This window comes from Scyliorhinus canicula, chromosome 2, assembly GCF_902713615.1.
Source record: "Scyliorhinus canicula chromosome 2, sScyCan1.1, whole genome shotgun sequence".
In the NCBI taxonomy this organism is placed as follows: Eukaryota; Metazoa; Chordata; class Chondrichthyes; order Carcharhiniformes; family Scyliorhinidae; genus Scyliorhinus; species Scyliorhinus canicula.
In genome coordinates, this window is record NC_052147.1 from 114,183,845 (window position 1) to 114,200,780 (window position 16,936).

Genomic DNA, 16,936 nt, shown 5'->3' on the forward strand with positions numbered 1-16,936 from the left:
GAACTCCTGCCTTAGCTTGTGTGAATAAAGAACAGAATATTGTGGAACAGTGTGGCTACGTAGTATCACATTGATGCAGGGAGTGGTGTGTCTGCTTTTGTAAGACGTACCTTGTCGTGCCCGACTTGGTGGTAGGACAAGGCCATTGAATCTCGCGAGAGGCCTCTTGCGAGATTTGCAATGCTTGAAACTTATTTTGCAAAATGTCACCATCTACATCTCGCCCTCATGGGCATGACCCAGATTAGCATATTTAAATAATAATTTAAATATGCGTTTGTAGGATGCATCCGGGACCTAATGGCTGTGCCTGTGAGACCTCACCAGGGCACCATTTAGTACTGGTTTCGACAAATATGGGCCAGTTGGAATGGCACCTAGGAGTTCTCCCAGGCCGCTAGTGACCACTAGTGGTAAGGACAGCACATGGTGGCACTCTGACATTCCTGCTGGCATGTGGGCACCTTGATACTGCCAGCCAGGCAGGGTGCTCTGGTGCCAGGTTGGCACAACCAGGAATCGGGCCTGGAAGGGGTCTTACCAGGTGGAGGGGGATGAGGGGTTTTCCTGGAGGTCTCCTTGAGGTCGGGGGCTGGGTTGAGAGGGAGAAGTCGCAAACATGGGGGAGGGGTGGGAAATCGGGGCAGCCTTCCAAAATGGCACTTTGATCTTCAAGGAGCCTTTCCTGCTGAGCTTGCCAGCAGGAAATAACTTGAGTGCGGCCTTGGCTGAGAGAAACTTCCTGAGGCCAAAATAAATGATAAAGTGCCATTGAATATTGGGGTGTTTCTCGGCACTGCAGACGCCAAGATACACCCACTAAATGATCCCAAAAATGGCATAGATTTTTTTCCGCCTGAACCGGATCAATAATCCATGCTTTTTTGACCATTCAAATTGAAATGTACTTTTTTTATTTGAAGTATCATTTGCCTGTTAATTTATGTTGGTTCCGACTTGTGTTAAATTAAGATTTGGTTCCGACTTGTGTTAAATTAAGATTTTGATTTGATTTATTTATTGTCACATGTACCGAAGTGCAGTGAAAAGTATTTTTCCACGGCCAAAGAAATGTACACAGTAGACAAAAAACAATTAGGTAGTTACAGTGAATGCAAAAACGTACACAGTTACATCAACAAAATAACAAAGCAAATATGACATAAGCAAGAGTAGCATAGACCGTTGTGTATAGTGTCTTATAAGGAATAGATCAGTCCGAGGAAGAGTCATAGAATTTACAGTGCAGAAGGAAGCCATTTGGCCTATCGAGTCTGCACCGGCCCTTGGAAAGAGCACCCCACCCCACGCCTCCATCCCCTATCCCCGTAACCCAGTAATCCCACCTCGTTGAAGAGTCTGGTAACTGTAGTGAAGAAGTTGTTCCTAAATCTAGATGTGAGGGTCTTCAGATTTCTGCATCTTCTGCCTGATGGAAGGGTCTGGAAGAGGGCAAAGCCTGGGTGCAAGGGGTTTCTGACAATGCTGTCTGCCTTCCTGAGGCAGTGGGAGGTGTAGATCAAATCAATGGGAGGGTTGGCAAGCTTGTGTTAATGCATTGGGCTGAGTTCACCACACTCTGCAGTTTCTTGAAATCGTGGGCCGAGCAGTTGCCAAAGTGTAATCTCGTTGGTAATTTCTTCATTTGGGAGTCATTCATTGTTTATTCAAGTTAATCAGATCCCAGCGGGAATCATAACAGATCAAAGTTTTCTTCTGGGCAGTTATGTCAGGAATCTCTTCGAGGTGCTAGTAATTGTAGGGAATTAACTGCAAAAGTTTAGAAGAATGCACAATGGATGGGGAAAGCTGAAAGCGCCAAGAATGATTCTGACTACTAACAGATTGTTAGAAATGTGTGTTCACAAAACTGAATTGATCTTTCATTGAAAAAATTAATGAAGAGAGAAAGTTGTGAATCAAGTCATGATGGGACTGAAGGGCTTGAAGGTCTTGATGGGCGGCACGTTGACACAGTAATTGGCACTACTGCCTCACAACACCAGGGACCCGGATTCAATTCCAATCTTTGGTGACTGTCTATGTGGAGTTTGCACATTCTCCTCTTGTCTGTGAGGGATTCCTCCCACAGTCCAGAGATATACAGATTAGGTGGATTGGCCATGATAAATTTCCCTTTAGTATCTTAAAAGGTTAGGTGGGGTTACTGGGTTATGGGGATAGGGCAGGGGAGCAGGCCTAGGTGTGGTGCTCTTTCAGGGGGTTGGTACAGACTAGATGGGCTGAATGGCCTCCTTCTGCATTGTAGGGATTCTATGATCCTGTGACTGAAGGGCATGTGTAACGTGTTGAAAGAGGTCATTTCAGTTTCTATTTCTTTAAGGAAAAATCTTATAGCTACTGGAAAAGTGAAACAAACATAGAAAATGCTGGAGACGTACAAATGGTCACTCAAAGTCTATGCGGAAAGTAGATGAGTTTATGCTTTCAAGTGTGAACACTTCATCAAAACTGGAAGAATTTACATTTAACAGTATTTAAAAAAAGGAACGTGCAGCCATCTGTTCTCTTGGCTCCCATCCCAACATCAATATCAAACCCGCTGACAAAGGGAAGACTGCTGTTGTGTGACAGAGCAGCCATTACCTTACTGAGGTGGAGTTCCCACTCTGACTGCTCCACCTAACTCCCTTGGGCCACAACCCACTGCTGAACGCTGAACCATACGCAGGTCACCTCTCTGATCTCTTTTTCTCCCGTCCTCTTTCCCTCCCTTTCCCAATCCATTTCTCTTTCTCTTTCTTTAACCTGCTTAACTCGTGCTCCTCTTCATATCTAGAGAATTACATGAATGATATTTCAAAGTTTCTGCTCATCTTAATGTATTTTATCTCGCTGTTCTCTTCCTGAACTTTCCACTGTCTATCTCTGAGGATAGGCTTTCTACTTAGACCCCAGGTGAGCTTCAATAGCTCCGAACTCTACTTATTACCAGCCAGTGATCAGTAAATTTATTCAATTTCAAATTTGTTTCTCATATCTACTTCCTGCCACTTGCCACTAAAATTCCCCATCCCACTCCTCAAAGGAACCAATGGAGGCCATTCCAGAAACCTCATAGTTAGGTTTTTAAAATGATCACTGAGAGGCCTGAACAAGAATTATTTTTCCTCCTGGTATCTTAAAATTTGATGTTCCTTCCGCCCTCTCTTTTACTAGTCACAGAGGTGCAGAGGACGCACCAACTTTACTTCCACTTCTGACCAGTGAGCTGCTTCGCACCATTGATTGCACTGGCAATTTGCCAAATCTGCTGAGGTGACCATAGGTAGTTACCAGGTTTCCAGTGAGACTATCAAATTGTAGTACCTTTTCCACGGACCAATACAGCTGTGGAATAGTTGGGCACTGGTGCCAATTATTGGTTTGTGTTAGGCCTGTCTGATTGGCATCCTTCCATCTGCAATTGTGATGGGAATGAAGCCTCTGAAATATCTTGAGAATATCTGCTGCATTTCCTTTGACAGCCAAACTGGCTGATTCTGAAAAGACTAAGTACCACACATGAGGGTATCCCTTGTTAAGCTCCAATGGTAACTCTATGAGAAGAACTAGAAAGAAGGTCTTGACTTCTGACATGCCCAAGTTTATTGTGTTTAGCAATCACTTTTCCAACAACACCAGTGCCACCTGTATCCCCCTTATATTTGATGCATTCTATTAAACAGTCAAAACCCCAATTCCAATTTGAGTCCTACGGAATATTAACTCTTTCCTAACATCCCTTGCCCAATGCAGGCTAATCCCTGCTGATACCTTGTTTGCAGAACCAGTGTCTTTGGAGATTCTGAAAACACAGTGATGATGGTTGCAAATTCCTGCCCGCAGTAGTGTCACCATTTGTATAGATCATCAGTCAGAGTTTCCCACTTGTCATGATTGATCATAGAATAATTACAGTGCAGAAGGAGGCCATCAGGCCCATCAAGTCTGCACCGGTCCTTGGAAAGAGCACCCTACCTAAGCTCACACCTCCACCCTATCCCCGTAACCCAGTAACCCCACCTAAGCTTTTTGCACACTAAGGGCAATTTATCATGCCAATCTACCTAACCTGCACATCTTTGGACTGTGGGAGGAAACCGGAGCACCCGGAGGAAACTCACGCAGATATGGGAAGAACGTGCAGACTCCGCACAGACAATGACCCAAGTTGGGAATTGAACCTAGGATCCTGGAGCTGTGAAGCAACTGTGCTGCCCAAAATATTGAGGGCTTTCATGTCTTATCTGACAGCATCCTTGAATTGGACTCTAGGTGCCTTACTGGCCTCTTGGCACCAACTACCTCCTGGTATGGCGTACGCTTGAGGGATATGACCATCTTTTCCATTTGCTTTTGTGCCTGTATAGCCTGAGCTGGATTTAGAGAAACAGACTTGCACAGTATCTACGTCTCTCAACCGTGTAGGCTGAGGAAAGGTAGGTGTCCCTACTTCTGGAGCCCACTAGATTGCACAAGCTGCTGGGACGGTGCTAGAAAGGGATCACCAGTTCCTCAAAGGCCACTCCAGTGCCTTTAACTGTGTGATTAAGGCCTTTGTATAAAAACTTGATAATGATCTCTATTGGAAACAAAAGTAAAATTTCAAAGGAATTGTACGGACTCCATTGATAAAATGCTCTACGGAGCCTCACAGTTAATTGCAAGACTAGGAATATCATCTGTGGGTTGAATAATGCAACTTTTAATGCAATTGATATCGCCAAACTTTGCTGAATTAACTTGGGATTGCATGGTGAAATATCGAAACTATTATTTGTAATTTCTCACCTCTCAACCGATTAACTAAGTTTAGTCATGTCCATAGTGAGCCAATAGCGAGTGTGGAAGCAGTAGCTTAATTCAGCCAAATTATATTTTTTCTTCTGATAGCAAAAATGTTCTGCGAAAAATAACTATATCCAGCTGGTACCATCTACACTGAAGTTTAACATTGCAATCTAAAAGACCTGACTTAATTTGTTTATGCATTTTACTTGACTATAAATATTGTCCCACAACCATGAAATGCATTCAAAAATGTATACGGTGGAATTTACATTCCCTTTTTTCATTCCTGCTGCCCATTCTAATGTTCTACCTTATCTATGACATCAATACTATGAACATGTTAGTTAAAGGACATAGTGGAGGAAGGGGGCGGGGGGTGGCAGTGGTAGAGAGGGCAGTTAGCTCATTTGGCTAGATGGCTGGAATGTGGTACAGAATAATGTCAGCAGCATGGGTTTGATTCCCAGTCCAGCTAAGGTAGAATCATAGAATTTACATAGAACATAGAACATACAGTGCAGAAGGAGCCCATCGAGTCTGCACCAACCCACTTAAGTCCTCACTTCTACCCTATCCCCGTTACCCAATAACCGATCCTTACCTTTTTGGTCACTAAGGGCAATTTACTATGGCCAATCCACTTAACCTGCATGTCTTCGGACTGTGGGAGGAAACCGGAGCACCCGGAGCAAACCCATGCAGAGACGAGAACGTGCAAACTCCACACAGACAGTGACCCAAGCCGGGAATCGAACCTAGGACCCTGGAGCTGTGAAGCAACTGTGCTTGCCATTGTGCTACCATGCCGCCAAGGACTTGGGACTAACCTCGTTACCCTCTCCCTGAGCATGGAATGCAATAACAAACCACCACTGGAAATAATTCTAAGGAAACGGCTCAGGGTGATGCACCAGCAGACAATGAGCCAAGGGCCTGCCTTCCAGCAGAGCACACATGAATGAATGTAACAATATGTCTGTCCAGGTGTTGTGCTGTTTTGCTGAAACATTAGCCCTGTGTCGTCTGCCAACAATACACGTGTCTTAAAGGACAACTTGATAGCACAATGCATTGAAACTTCAGTTTGAAAGAGTAAAATCTGGAATTATCCCATGGAGATAAAAAGTAAAATATCTTTAAAGTTCTCACTCATAAATCATCAGGGTATAGAGCAGCATCGATGGAGGCTCAAAATTGTCTGCCTGCCTTCTCATCGGTGTGCACAATAAAGAGAGGGTCCAGCATAGGGTGGGTAAATTGTATGTTATGGTGAGCAGAGTTCAATCACACGCAAGCCCTAACAACGACAAGACAAATCCAGCCCCAGCTTATAATTGCCGAGTTATATTCTCATCACACAAGTGCCAGACAATGACCATCACCAACAAGAGGGGTGGCAGAGTGGTTAGCACTGCTGCCTCAAATTGCTAGGGACCTGGGTTCAGTTACAAACTTGGGTGACTGTGGAGTTTGCACATTCTCCCCGTGTCTGCGTGGGTTTCCTCCGGGTGCTCTGGTTTCCTCCCATAGTCCAAAGATGTGCAGGTTAGGTAAATTGAGCATGCTAAATTGTCCTTTAGTGTCCAAAGGTTTAGGTGGGGTTACTGGGATAGGGTGGGATCATGGGTCTAGGTAGGGTGCGCTTTTGAAGAGTCGATGCAGACCCGATGGGCCGAATGGCCTCCTCCTGCATTCTAGTGATTCTATGAGTAACTTCTTTTGCCATTCCACGGTGTTACCATCACTGGGTCGCTGACCATCAACATCCTGGGTGTTAATGAACCAGAAACGTAACTTGATCAGCCATCTGAATGCTACAGCCACTAGAGTTTTGGTTTCTGTGGCAACTGGCTCACCTCCACTCCAAATTCTGCTCCACGGTATAAAATGCACAAGTCAGAAGTGTGATGGAATAATCCCCACTCGCCTGGATGAGCACATCTGCAAACTGGAGCTTGGTACCATCCAAGACAAAGCGGTCCACTTGATGCGCATTTTATCTACTCACCCACCCATCACTGGCATACCATACCATTTACAAGATGATCTTGATTGATTTGTCAAGGCCTCTTCAGCAGCATCTTCTAAACCTGTGGTCTCTCGCATCTGGAAGGACAAGGGCAGCAGACACATGGGAACAACACCACCTGCAAGTTCTCCTCCTAAGTCACACACTATCTTCATTTGGCAACATTGCTATTCCTTCATTGTCACTCGGTGATCGTCCTAGAATCTGCTCTCAAACTGCATAGTGTGAGCACCTTGCCACACTGCAACGGTGCAAAGAGGTCCCTCACCATCATCTCTTCCAGGGCAACTAAAGTTTGGTAATGAAAGCTGTCGATACCACTGATACCCACAGGCCAAGAATACATTTGGAAAGAATTATATTAGGATGCCAAGGATGTGGCAGAGCTGCATACAATGATGTTTAATAGCTTCAATCATAAGTTTGTTCAATATCTCAATAGGCAGAAGTTCTGAATTTAGACAAGCTATCACGTGCTTTTCTTTAGCTTGCGATGATATTGTGGGAGCTGAGAATAAAGTCACTTCCCACGTTCAGTCATTGGCAGTCAAGCTAAACGAGGCAGTAGTCAGTGGAAAAATCTGAGTTGAGTTCTGAGTTCACCAAATTGTTTGGCGAATCCAGTTGGCTGTGGGGTAAAACAGTGCTGAAGTGTGGCTTCTTCTTGCACATTGCATGAGAGAGAAGTAGTTACTGTGGGAACAAATAGAAACTTCAAAGCCTCTGCAACTTTTCAGGTCTGTAGGGGATAAATTATTTTTAGCCCAAAGGTTTCTAATGGAATGGCCTTTTCTCAGTGTCTGAGAGCATCTAAGAGCTGTGCTGGAGGGAAATGCTGCGGCGAGCACAGAAAGCTTGTTCAATTTTGTGTCTCATCCTAGCAATGGTCAGAGACATTATTATTCAAGATTTTGATGAGTAAATGTCAGTGTGCCTCATCAAAGGCTAATGTTTTGTGGGAGAAAGTTTGGTTGCAGCAAGGACATCTTTCAAATGCAGCATAATTGCTCCTTTTGGTGCACTTGCTGAATTGTAAAATGCACAATGAAGAGATGTTTTTTGTGTCATCAAAAGAATCACTGTTCAATTAATTTGTAATGGGACTCTTCACACCACTAGAGCAATGCCCCTAAGATCAGATACCCGAGTACCAATGAATCATTTATTATTCTGTTTAAGAGTGAAAAAGTAGAAATTTTGTGATTTATAATAATAATAATCTTTATTGTCACCAGTAGGCTTACATTAACACTGCAATGAAGTTACTGTGAAAAGCCCCTAGTCGCCACATTCCAGTGCCTGTTCGGGTATACAGAGGGAGAATTCAGAATGTACAATTCACCTAACAAGCACGTCTTTCAGGACTTGTGGGAGGAAACCGGAGCACCCGGAGGAAACCCACACAGACACGGGGAGAACGTGCAGACTCCACACAGTCAAGAACAGGAGCTCTAAGAATATTAATTAGTAAGAAACACTAATAATCTAATGGTAGACAAATAAAAATCATATTCTGAAGGCATGATACTGGCAAAGTGATATCATTGTATCTAACCCCTAGTGATTGTACATGGCGGATACTGGCATTTGGCACAAATCTAAAGCGGATATGTGTTTCTTGTTTGCCTCGATCTCTTGCCTATATCTCTTAAATTAGCCAGAGTTGGCCGAGGCAGCAAGTGAGATGGAGCAGAAAGAAAAAGAGACATTTGTTAAAACTGTACAGAATTACGTGGTGGTGGTAGCGGTGTGAGGGGGGGATGCACATTGCATCCGAAAGCAATAATTCAATGAGTTTCTGTGATGTAGTAAGGAGAAATTGGAAATGCAAAAGTTAAATTTTCATGCTTTTAACGTTTGCCCATTTGTTTAAGAGCTGGCTATTGTAAATAATTTGTCAAAGCACCAGTCATATTATTCAGAAGATGCCAACAGAACCCTATGTTTTAAAGGATCCACGGCTGTGATCAGGCAGTTCTGAATTTGAACTTGGGCTGTGAATTCAATTGGCGGCACCTTATCCTCACATTTTGTTCTCTTGCAGAGAGGCAATAGCTGAAATATTGCCAATCATGAATTCTGACAGCAACACAGTTCATCAGAGGTGATATCTTAAAAAAAAATGAGTGGAATGAAAGAAAGAGCATGCATTTATATAACCCCTTCCAAGAACTCAGGATGTCTCGCTGTTCTTCACAACTAATTAGCTACTTTTGAAGCCACTGTTGTAACATAAGAAAACACAACAGCCACTTAGGAACTCACAAATGACAATTAGATAAATGACAAACAAAATTACTTTGCTGATGTTGGTTGAGGAACAAATATGGGCCTGGATGTTGGGATAAATATTCACTCTTTTTCATAAATTGGTAGGGGAGCTTTTACTTGTGTTAAATGAATGTCTGCATAACCTTGCTATAATTTCTCATCCAAAAATTGGCATCCCCACCAGTACAGTGTTCCTTCCGCACTGTAGCATCAGTTGAGGTTTTGGGTTGAAATACAATGTGAAAATTAGGGTGAAGTGAATTGGCACTCACCGTTATTTATGCACAATTTGGACTGTAACCTCCGGTGAGCACTGGTAAACGTGAAAATCTAAAAGTTGCAGTTCATTAAGTGCTTGGAAACAGTTATATATTCAACTTGTCCGGGGCAACTCAGGGGCGTAGTGGTTAGCATTACTGCCTTACGGAGCCGAGAACCCGGGTTCAATCCGTCCCCGGGTGACTGTCCATGCGGGTTTTGCACATTCTCCCCGTGTCTGCGTGGGTCTCCTCCCCCCACAGCCCAAGGTGTGCATGGTTGGTAGATTGGTTACGATAAATTGCTCCTTAATTGGAAAAAGAGAATTAGGTACTCTAAATTAAATATATATACATATTCAACTAGTCGCATTTAGAATGAGAACTGCAGATGTTGTTAAAAAAGAAAGATCCTTTATTATATCTTCCAGCAGACACCCTCTGCTGGTGTGTGTGTATGGTAGCATCAAGTGGACAAAATGCACAATTGAATTTTTAACATGCTACACTGTCCAACTCTCACTAACCCTCTATAAGCTGCATGGGAATAGCAGCTTGCCGACTGGCATCCAAGATGTGTTGAACAATCTAAGTTCAGATACTGATGCCATTTGGTTATATTTGTAGGCCACGCTGGAGTTGGGGCCAAATGCAGATGCGCACTAAAATCAGCACATACCCGTTTCCCAGTTCCATCCTGCCTTCAAGCCTCTTTCACAGATACTGAATGGAGGAGTTGCGGGATGGGTGGGGTCGTCAATCCAGGTGGTTAACAGCCACGCCAGGCCAATTAGAGAAGGATGTCCTTGACTCTCCAGTCCAGGTTCCCTACGGCAGCAGAGGCCTGTTTAATTGCTTGGGGGTTCCCTCGCAGGCAGAAGAACAATGTGATCAGGCTTCAAAAGCCTCCTTTTTATATTTAAATTTGAAGCAAGTTGGAGACAAGGCACCTCCATTTTGCATCACCTTCTACTTCACTTCTCTTAAGTCAAAAGAAATAGGAGCCGGCATTGGTCACTTTGTCCCTCAAGCCTGCTCTGTATATCAATAAGATCCATTGCAACTTGCTGCCCTTTTCAAGGTGGAAAGCCTTTGGCCCTTTCGCCTCTAGAGCCCATCCATTGTTCTTAATTGGATGATTAGCCTGTCCTCTGGCCACTAATTGTCCAGTCGGGTAAAATCACATTAAGTGATTGTTTCTAACATGGTGCAGTTTCTTTTTTTAAAAATAAATTTAGAGAACCCCATTTTTTTTTCCCAATTAAGGGGCAATTTAGCATTGCCAATCCACCTACACTGCACATCTTTAGGTTGTGACAGTGAGACCCACGCAGACATGGGGAGAATGTGCAAACTCCACATGGACAGTGACCCGGGCCCGAGATCGAACCCAGGTCCTCTACGCTGTGAGGCAGCAGTGCTAACCACTGCGCCACAGTGCTGCCCACAGTGCAGTTTCTGATTCATTTCAGGAAATGGCATAGAGTTCAGAAATCCACAGGAAAAATACTGACCATAAATACGGACTAAACACATCGTAAAAAGCGAGAGCTTCTCCTAGGTTCAAATAGCTTTTTGAACTTCCTGCTGAGTCTTAATTACAATGTGTCCAGCATTGAAAAATTAACTTTTAACAAGTGTGGCGAAGCTTTCCGTCAACTTTTAAATATTGCTTGAGATTAATTCATTTAACTTTTTTCTTTCTGGCTTTGTTTTCTAATTCAAAAGCTTAGAGAAAATCTCCAGACAACTAATTACAAGTCGAGCAAACAGTTGGTATTGTTGGGCATGATTTAACGGAAAGTCCACTAATGTCCTTTAGGGAAGGAAATCTGCTATCCTTTCCTGGTCTGACCTACATGTAACTTCAGACTCACAGTAATGTTGCTGACTATTAACTGACCTCTGAAATGGTGAAACAAACCATTCAGTTCAAGGGCAATTTAGGATGGGCATCAAATGCTGCCTTTGCCAACGATGCCCACAACCCATGAAAGAATTAAGGAAAACAAAAATCTTGCTGTTTCAGTTGTGCCTCTATCAAACTATTTTTAAAGGAGTACATTGATAAAGAACTATAATGTCCTTTGCTGAGGCTCTAATTCCTCATAACTATTATTTGGATAAAATGCGTCTTATCTCAAGTCCTGCTGGCAGCAGAGGGATGTGACTTGAGAACCTTTAGCGCTGATAGTGACTGAAGATAATGGAACTATTGGATTTCACAGCATTGCCGCACTCCTCTTAGTAAGTGCAAATGAGCCAACTGTCATGTTGCTCCCTAATACTTTATACGGGTCTTATGTGATATAATGCCACTGATATATTGTCACTGAATAAGTCAAATGCGGTCTCATCAAATCGGCAACATTTTGACTAAGATGGACTGAAAGAAGATGTCATGGAGAGTTAAGTGTTTCAATTTGAGTAATCGTGCGCTATATTCATGATGACAATAAATAACTAGTTAACATTCTGTGATGTTGAACCAATGGAAGCAAGGCCCATTGTTCTCTTCCGGTCGAGCAGATGTAAGGAGGATGAAGGATAATTGCTTCTGACAGACGTCACCCAGGCACTGTTTTAATTTTGCCATTGTTTTTAGCTAATATGTTTATTTAATACTAAAATTGCCCAGGACGGTGCTCGGAGTGAGTCAGAGGCTTTGCTTTAATAGAGGGTGTTTGTGCCATGCAGAAGCGAGCGGCAGGGTCACAGATTTACAGTGAATGAATAAGTCAAGTCCTGTTTATTAAAATGTATTCTGGAATGAGACAGGTATCTTGGGGACTGAATGTCGCATTCAATTGACTTCAATAGGACAGAAAATCAGACAGCCTCTGAAGGGTAGTCAGTCCAATCTCATCCATGTTATACCACCAATAAAGGTTCGAATTGGAATTTAACCCAACCCCTCACCCCATGCAAGTTAATTCCCCAACACTGGACCCAGTAATTTATTGTAGAAAATTCTTCTGATTAGACAATCATTATCCATCGGTTGAGATTAAAATTGAAAACAAAACCGGGATGGTTAAATGTTGTCCTTAAGGTCAAGTCTTCCTGGCCCCGTCGCAGCATCTTTCCCATGCCAGATACGTTGAGCCGCTCAAACCTCTATTGACATTGACAGTTTACAAATCGAGGATTTATGCTTTATTCATCAGTATATTTATAAATGAACAATGTTAGGGCAGCACGGTGGCCTAGTGGTTAGCACAGCTGCCTCACGGCGCTGAGGTCCCAGGTTCGATCCCGACTCTGGGTCACTGTCCGTGTGGAGTTTGCACATTCTCCCCGTGTCTGCGTGGGTTTCACCCCCACAACCCAAAAATGTGCAGATTAGGTGGATTGGCCACACTAAATTGCCCCTTAATTGGAAAAAATAATTGGGTAATCTAAATTTATAAAAAAATAAATAAATAAAATAAATGAACAATGTTGGTCTCTGAAAAACTCCAAATTACTTTGGGATTTGATATTCCGGGCACGTACCGGCACCAAAGAATCAGAGAAATGGATGGCACAGAAGGAAGCTATTTGTTTGTGTCTGTGCTGAGAATCCCAATTTATTAAAATGTATTCCGTATGTATGTAGTTCCTTCCATGTGGCATCTTCTTGGTTGGCGGCTTTGCATCTTTTGTTATTTTTATTCTAATGAACTCCAGATCATTTATGCAACAAAATCAAAGCAACTTTGGAATTTTCCCTTTCCTTAAAACCTGGTTCATTAAAGACATCTACATCTTTAATTTGTGTACTATGTTGAATTGTTTACCGTTTCACACAATGGACAGGATCGTCCAGTCTCATCATAGCAAAACCCATTGCGAGCAAGACTGGAACATTTGGCGCTCCAGCCAAAACTCCATTCACTTTCAGCAACACTGGAAAATCCCCGCTGATAACGTGGACAGAACATTTTAGCCAATATTAATCACAAGGGATTTGTTTTTAATTTAAAGTACCCAATTATTTTTTTTCCTATTAAGGGGCAATTTAGAGTGGCCAATCCACCTACCCTGCACATCTTTGGGTTGTGAGGGCGAGACCCACACAGACACGGGGAGAATGTGCAAACTCCACACGGACCCGGGGCCAGGATCGAGGCCAGGATCAAACCCAGGTCCTCGCTGCCATGTGGCAGCAGTGCAAAAGGCGCCACCATGCCATCCAGGGGATATCTTTTTTAAATTACTGTTGGGTATTGTCAAATGTTTTCAATTCCCCCCATTCCCAGTCTTTGCAAGGCCACTGTGCTGCTGCCGTAGTCAAAGCTGAATTCTTGCCCACCTCCGTAACAACAGAAGCCGGATTATTGAGATGGATTAATATCAAAAGATTTCAGCTATCATATACACTCGTCTGTACAGCATCGTACGTCACAAAGATTGTTCTTGATTTTTTTTCTGATGCCAGACCCAGACCTTTAAACAGGTTTTTACGTGTGGGTGTCACTGACCAGGCCAGACCCTAACCCCAACCCTAACCCTAATAACCCTTGAACTGAGTGGCTTGCTGGGCCATTTCAGAGGACAATTAAGAATCACATGGCTGTGTCTGGAGTCACACGTAGGCCAGACCAAGTTAGGAAGGCAGATTTCAGAACCCTAAAGAACACCAGTGAACCAGATGGGTTTTTGCAACAATCATTGTCATGGCCAGCATCATTGAGATTAGTTTAATGCTCCACATTTATTAATTGAATTCAAATTGCTGTCCCCAGACCATTAGCTTGGGCTTCTGGACTAGTAGTCCAGTGAAATTACCACCACACCATTGTCTACCCTTGCTGACTCAATGGCTGAAATTCTCTGGCCATTACCGCTGATAGTACCTTCCAGGCCTGCTGACAGCAGACCCCCACCGCGTGTTTCCCGATGGCGAGAGTGCATGGAACAGGGAGCCCCATTGCTAGTGGCCATGAAACATGACGTGGGGGTGCAGAAAATCCCTCCCGCTGGTTCTGTGTTTATAGTTGGTGCAGGAATGATGATACATTTTGTCCTTCTAAATTATTTTTCATGTCCAATTTCAGGGAACTGTTTTATCCTCTTGCTCTCCTTACTGTCTTTTCCAAGACAGGTTTCAAGTGATTTTGCCCAATGTACAGAACTGGGTAAACATACACTTTGCCAGCTGTCCCATTCCCTCAACCACGCCGTGCCTTCCTCGTGGATTCTAAACACTCTCCGCACTGTTCCGATTCATGAACTCATCAGTGAGACCACAGCATCTGATATTTTATCATGGCTGGAGTGGTACAACCCCTTCCACCAGCAGGATTTTCCACTCCTGCCAAATTCGATGGAGTTTTCAACAGCTTACCACATCCTCAGGCCCTGCCCTCGCTACGTCGTGACTGTAAAATCGGGCCTCACATATTTGGTGCATCTTTTAATTCCTGTAGTCTTGCACCATTGGAACTTGTTTCTAACAGACAGTGTCTTTTATGTTTCATTGGAAAGACCAAAAGCTGCAGTAATTCATGCCAAATTTTCACCCCTGCGTCCGACCTCCTTGCCCCACGCTACATCTGGCACATTCTCCATTCCTACAACCCTCCGAGAGCGCGGCTTTCCTCCATTCTTGCGGGTCCTTAGTTTGCTTCATGACAGTCATGCTTTCAGGTGCTTGGCCCTAAGTTGTAGCATTCCCACCACTTAAATGTCTCAACCTCTTACTCCTCCTGTAATTGTATATGGAGATTGATTGATTTTTGGACTCCCAAAGGATTGAAGGGATATCAGGATCTTGCAGGAAAGTTGAGTTGAGGCTTAGCATCAACTGTGATCTTATTGATAGCATTGTTGCCTACGGTGCTGAGGACCCAGTTTTGAATCTGGCCCTAGGTAATTGTCCGTGTGGAGTTTGCACGCTCTCCCCGTGTCTGCGTGGATTTCACCTCCACAGCCCAAAGATGTGCAGGGTAGGTGGATTGACCACGCTAAATTGCCCCTTAATTGGAAAAGAATAATTGGGTACTCTAAATTTATTTTTTTTAAACTGTGATCTTATTGAAAGGCTCAAGAGTAACATGTGGCCTACTCCTTCTCCTATTTCTGTTGTACTTACGTTCTTGAGGAACTCGATAGACCCTAATTCTTTGACCCCCCCTAAATCCACTTGCCCTAAAATTATTCTCTGTAGCTCGGTGTCTAATTTTGTTTGGTAACACTCCTATGAAGTGCCTTCAGGATGTTTTTCAATGTTAAACTGCTCTGTAAATCAATGTTGTTGAATGTGCATAGGGAACCTTTCCAGTGCACTCAAGGAGGGAAAGCTGCACTGTCAAGTTTGTCTAATTGTAAATTCTATCCGTTAAATTGCTCCTTTTCGCTGTCTGTTCACAGAACCCCAAGGACTGCAGCAAAGCCAAGAAGTTGGTGTGTAATATCAACAAGGGCTGTGGTTATGGTTGTCAGCTGCATCACGTCGTCTACTGCTTCATGATTGCGTACGGAACCCAGCGCACACTCATCTTGGAGTCTCAGAACTGGCGCTACTCCACTGGGGGATGGGAGACAGTCTTCAAACCAGTTAGCGAAACCTGCACTGACAGATCTGGCATCAGCTCCGGCCATTGGTCAGGTAAGAAGCCTATAGATGCCCCTTCCTACTGGTTGAACAGTGAGTGGTGCTTCATGCTTGGGGGCACCAGACTGGGAGTGACATCAGGAGAACATCACAAGATGTAGGCTTTGAGCTCATATTTCACATGGTTCAGCCAGAGCTGCAGGTTTGTAAATGCTTGACTGATGATAACTCTCATCCAGAAACTACAAGATAACAAAAACATACCTTCTGGTAATGGTATGTTAATTAAATTGTTAAGATTCACAGGTAAAGGCGATATTTTATTATGCACTTGGGGCACTTCTAAAGAGAGACTGCTGGCACTCTGGGCCAGTGGGTAGGAGGCAGACAGACATGTATTAAGCTGCATCCTGTAAATAAACCAACCATCAAGAAAATAATTTGCGTCTAGATTTAATAAGTTACCATCTGGTTTGGGATCCATTTATCACATTTAGCAATTTCTTTTTCTCTCAATATCTTTGTGCATGAGTTTTTTTTCCACTGTCCTAATCCCTATGTATCCATTTCTCTCCTTGAGCACTGCAAGCTAGTTGCCCTCTGCCAGTGCTGACCTAGTTGGCATCCAGAAACCTGGGGTTAATCCTCGACCTGATCACCCCTCTCTCCACACGGGAGGTAACTCCTTTTCCCCTTGTCAATTCCCCCACACCCTTAGAACCATATGACATACGGGCAGAAGTAGGCCATTCGGCCCATCGAGTCTGCTCCATCTTTCAATGAGATTGTGACTGAGATCATGTCTGATCTGATATGATAGCAAAGCTAACAACAACTTGGATACAAAAAAACATGCTGAGAGTGTTATCAGGAAGTGTTAGGACAGGTCACCAAAAGCTTGGTCAAAGATGCAGGCTTTAAGGAGATAGGGTAAAAGGTGAAAAACTTTAGGGAGAGAATTGTGGAGAGTACGGTCCAGGCAGCTGAAGGCACAAGTGAGCAATAGTGGCAGAAAGGAAATCGGGAATGTGTAAGAAGCAAGGATTG

General features: G+C 43.6%; 1 protein-coding gene across 12 annotated transcripts in view; it reads left to right on the forward strand.

The window, feature by feature from the left end:
* Positions 1-16,936, forward strand: part of LOC119957306 (alpha-(1,6)-fucosyltransferase) — a 933,359-nt gene that overhangs the window by 833,624 nt on the left and 82,799 nt on the right. For all 12 annotated transcript variants that reach the window (XR_005458786.1, XM_038785197.1, XM_038785250.1 and 9 more), the window contains one exon: positions 15,706-15,943. Coding sequence is in view for 11 of the 12 variants with exons in the window: in XM_038785197.1 (XP_038641125.1) it covers positions 15,706-15,943 (238 nt within the window). In the remaining variant the exon portion in view is untranslated. The remainder of the gene's footprint in view (positions 1-15,705; positions 15,944-16,936) is intronic.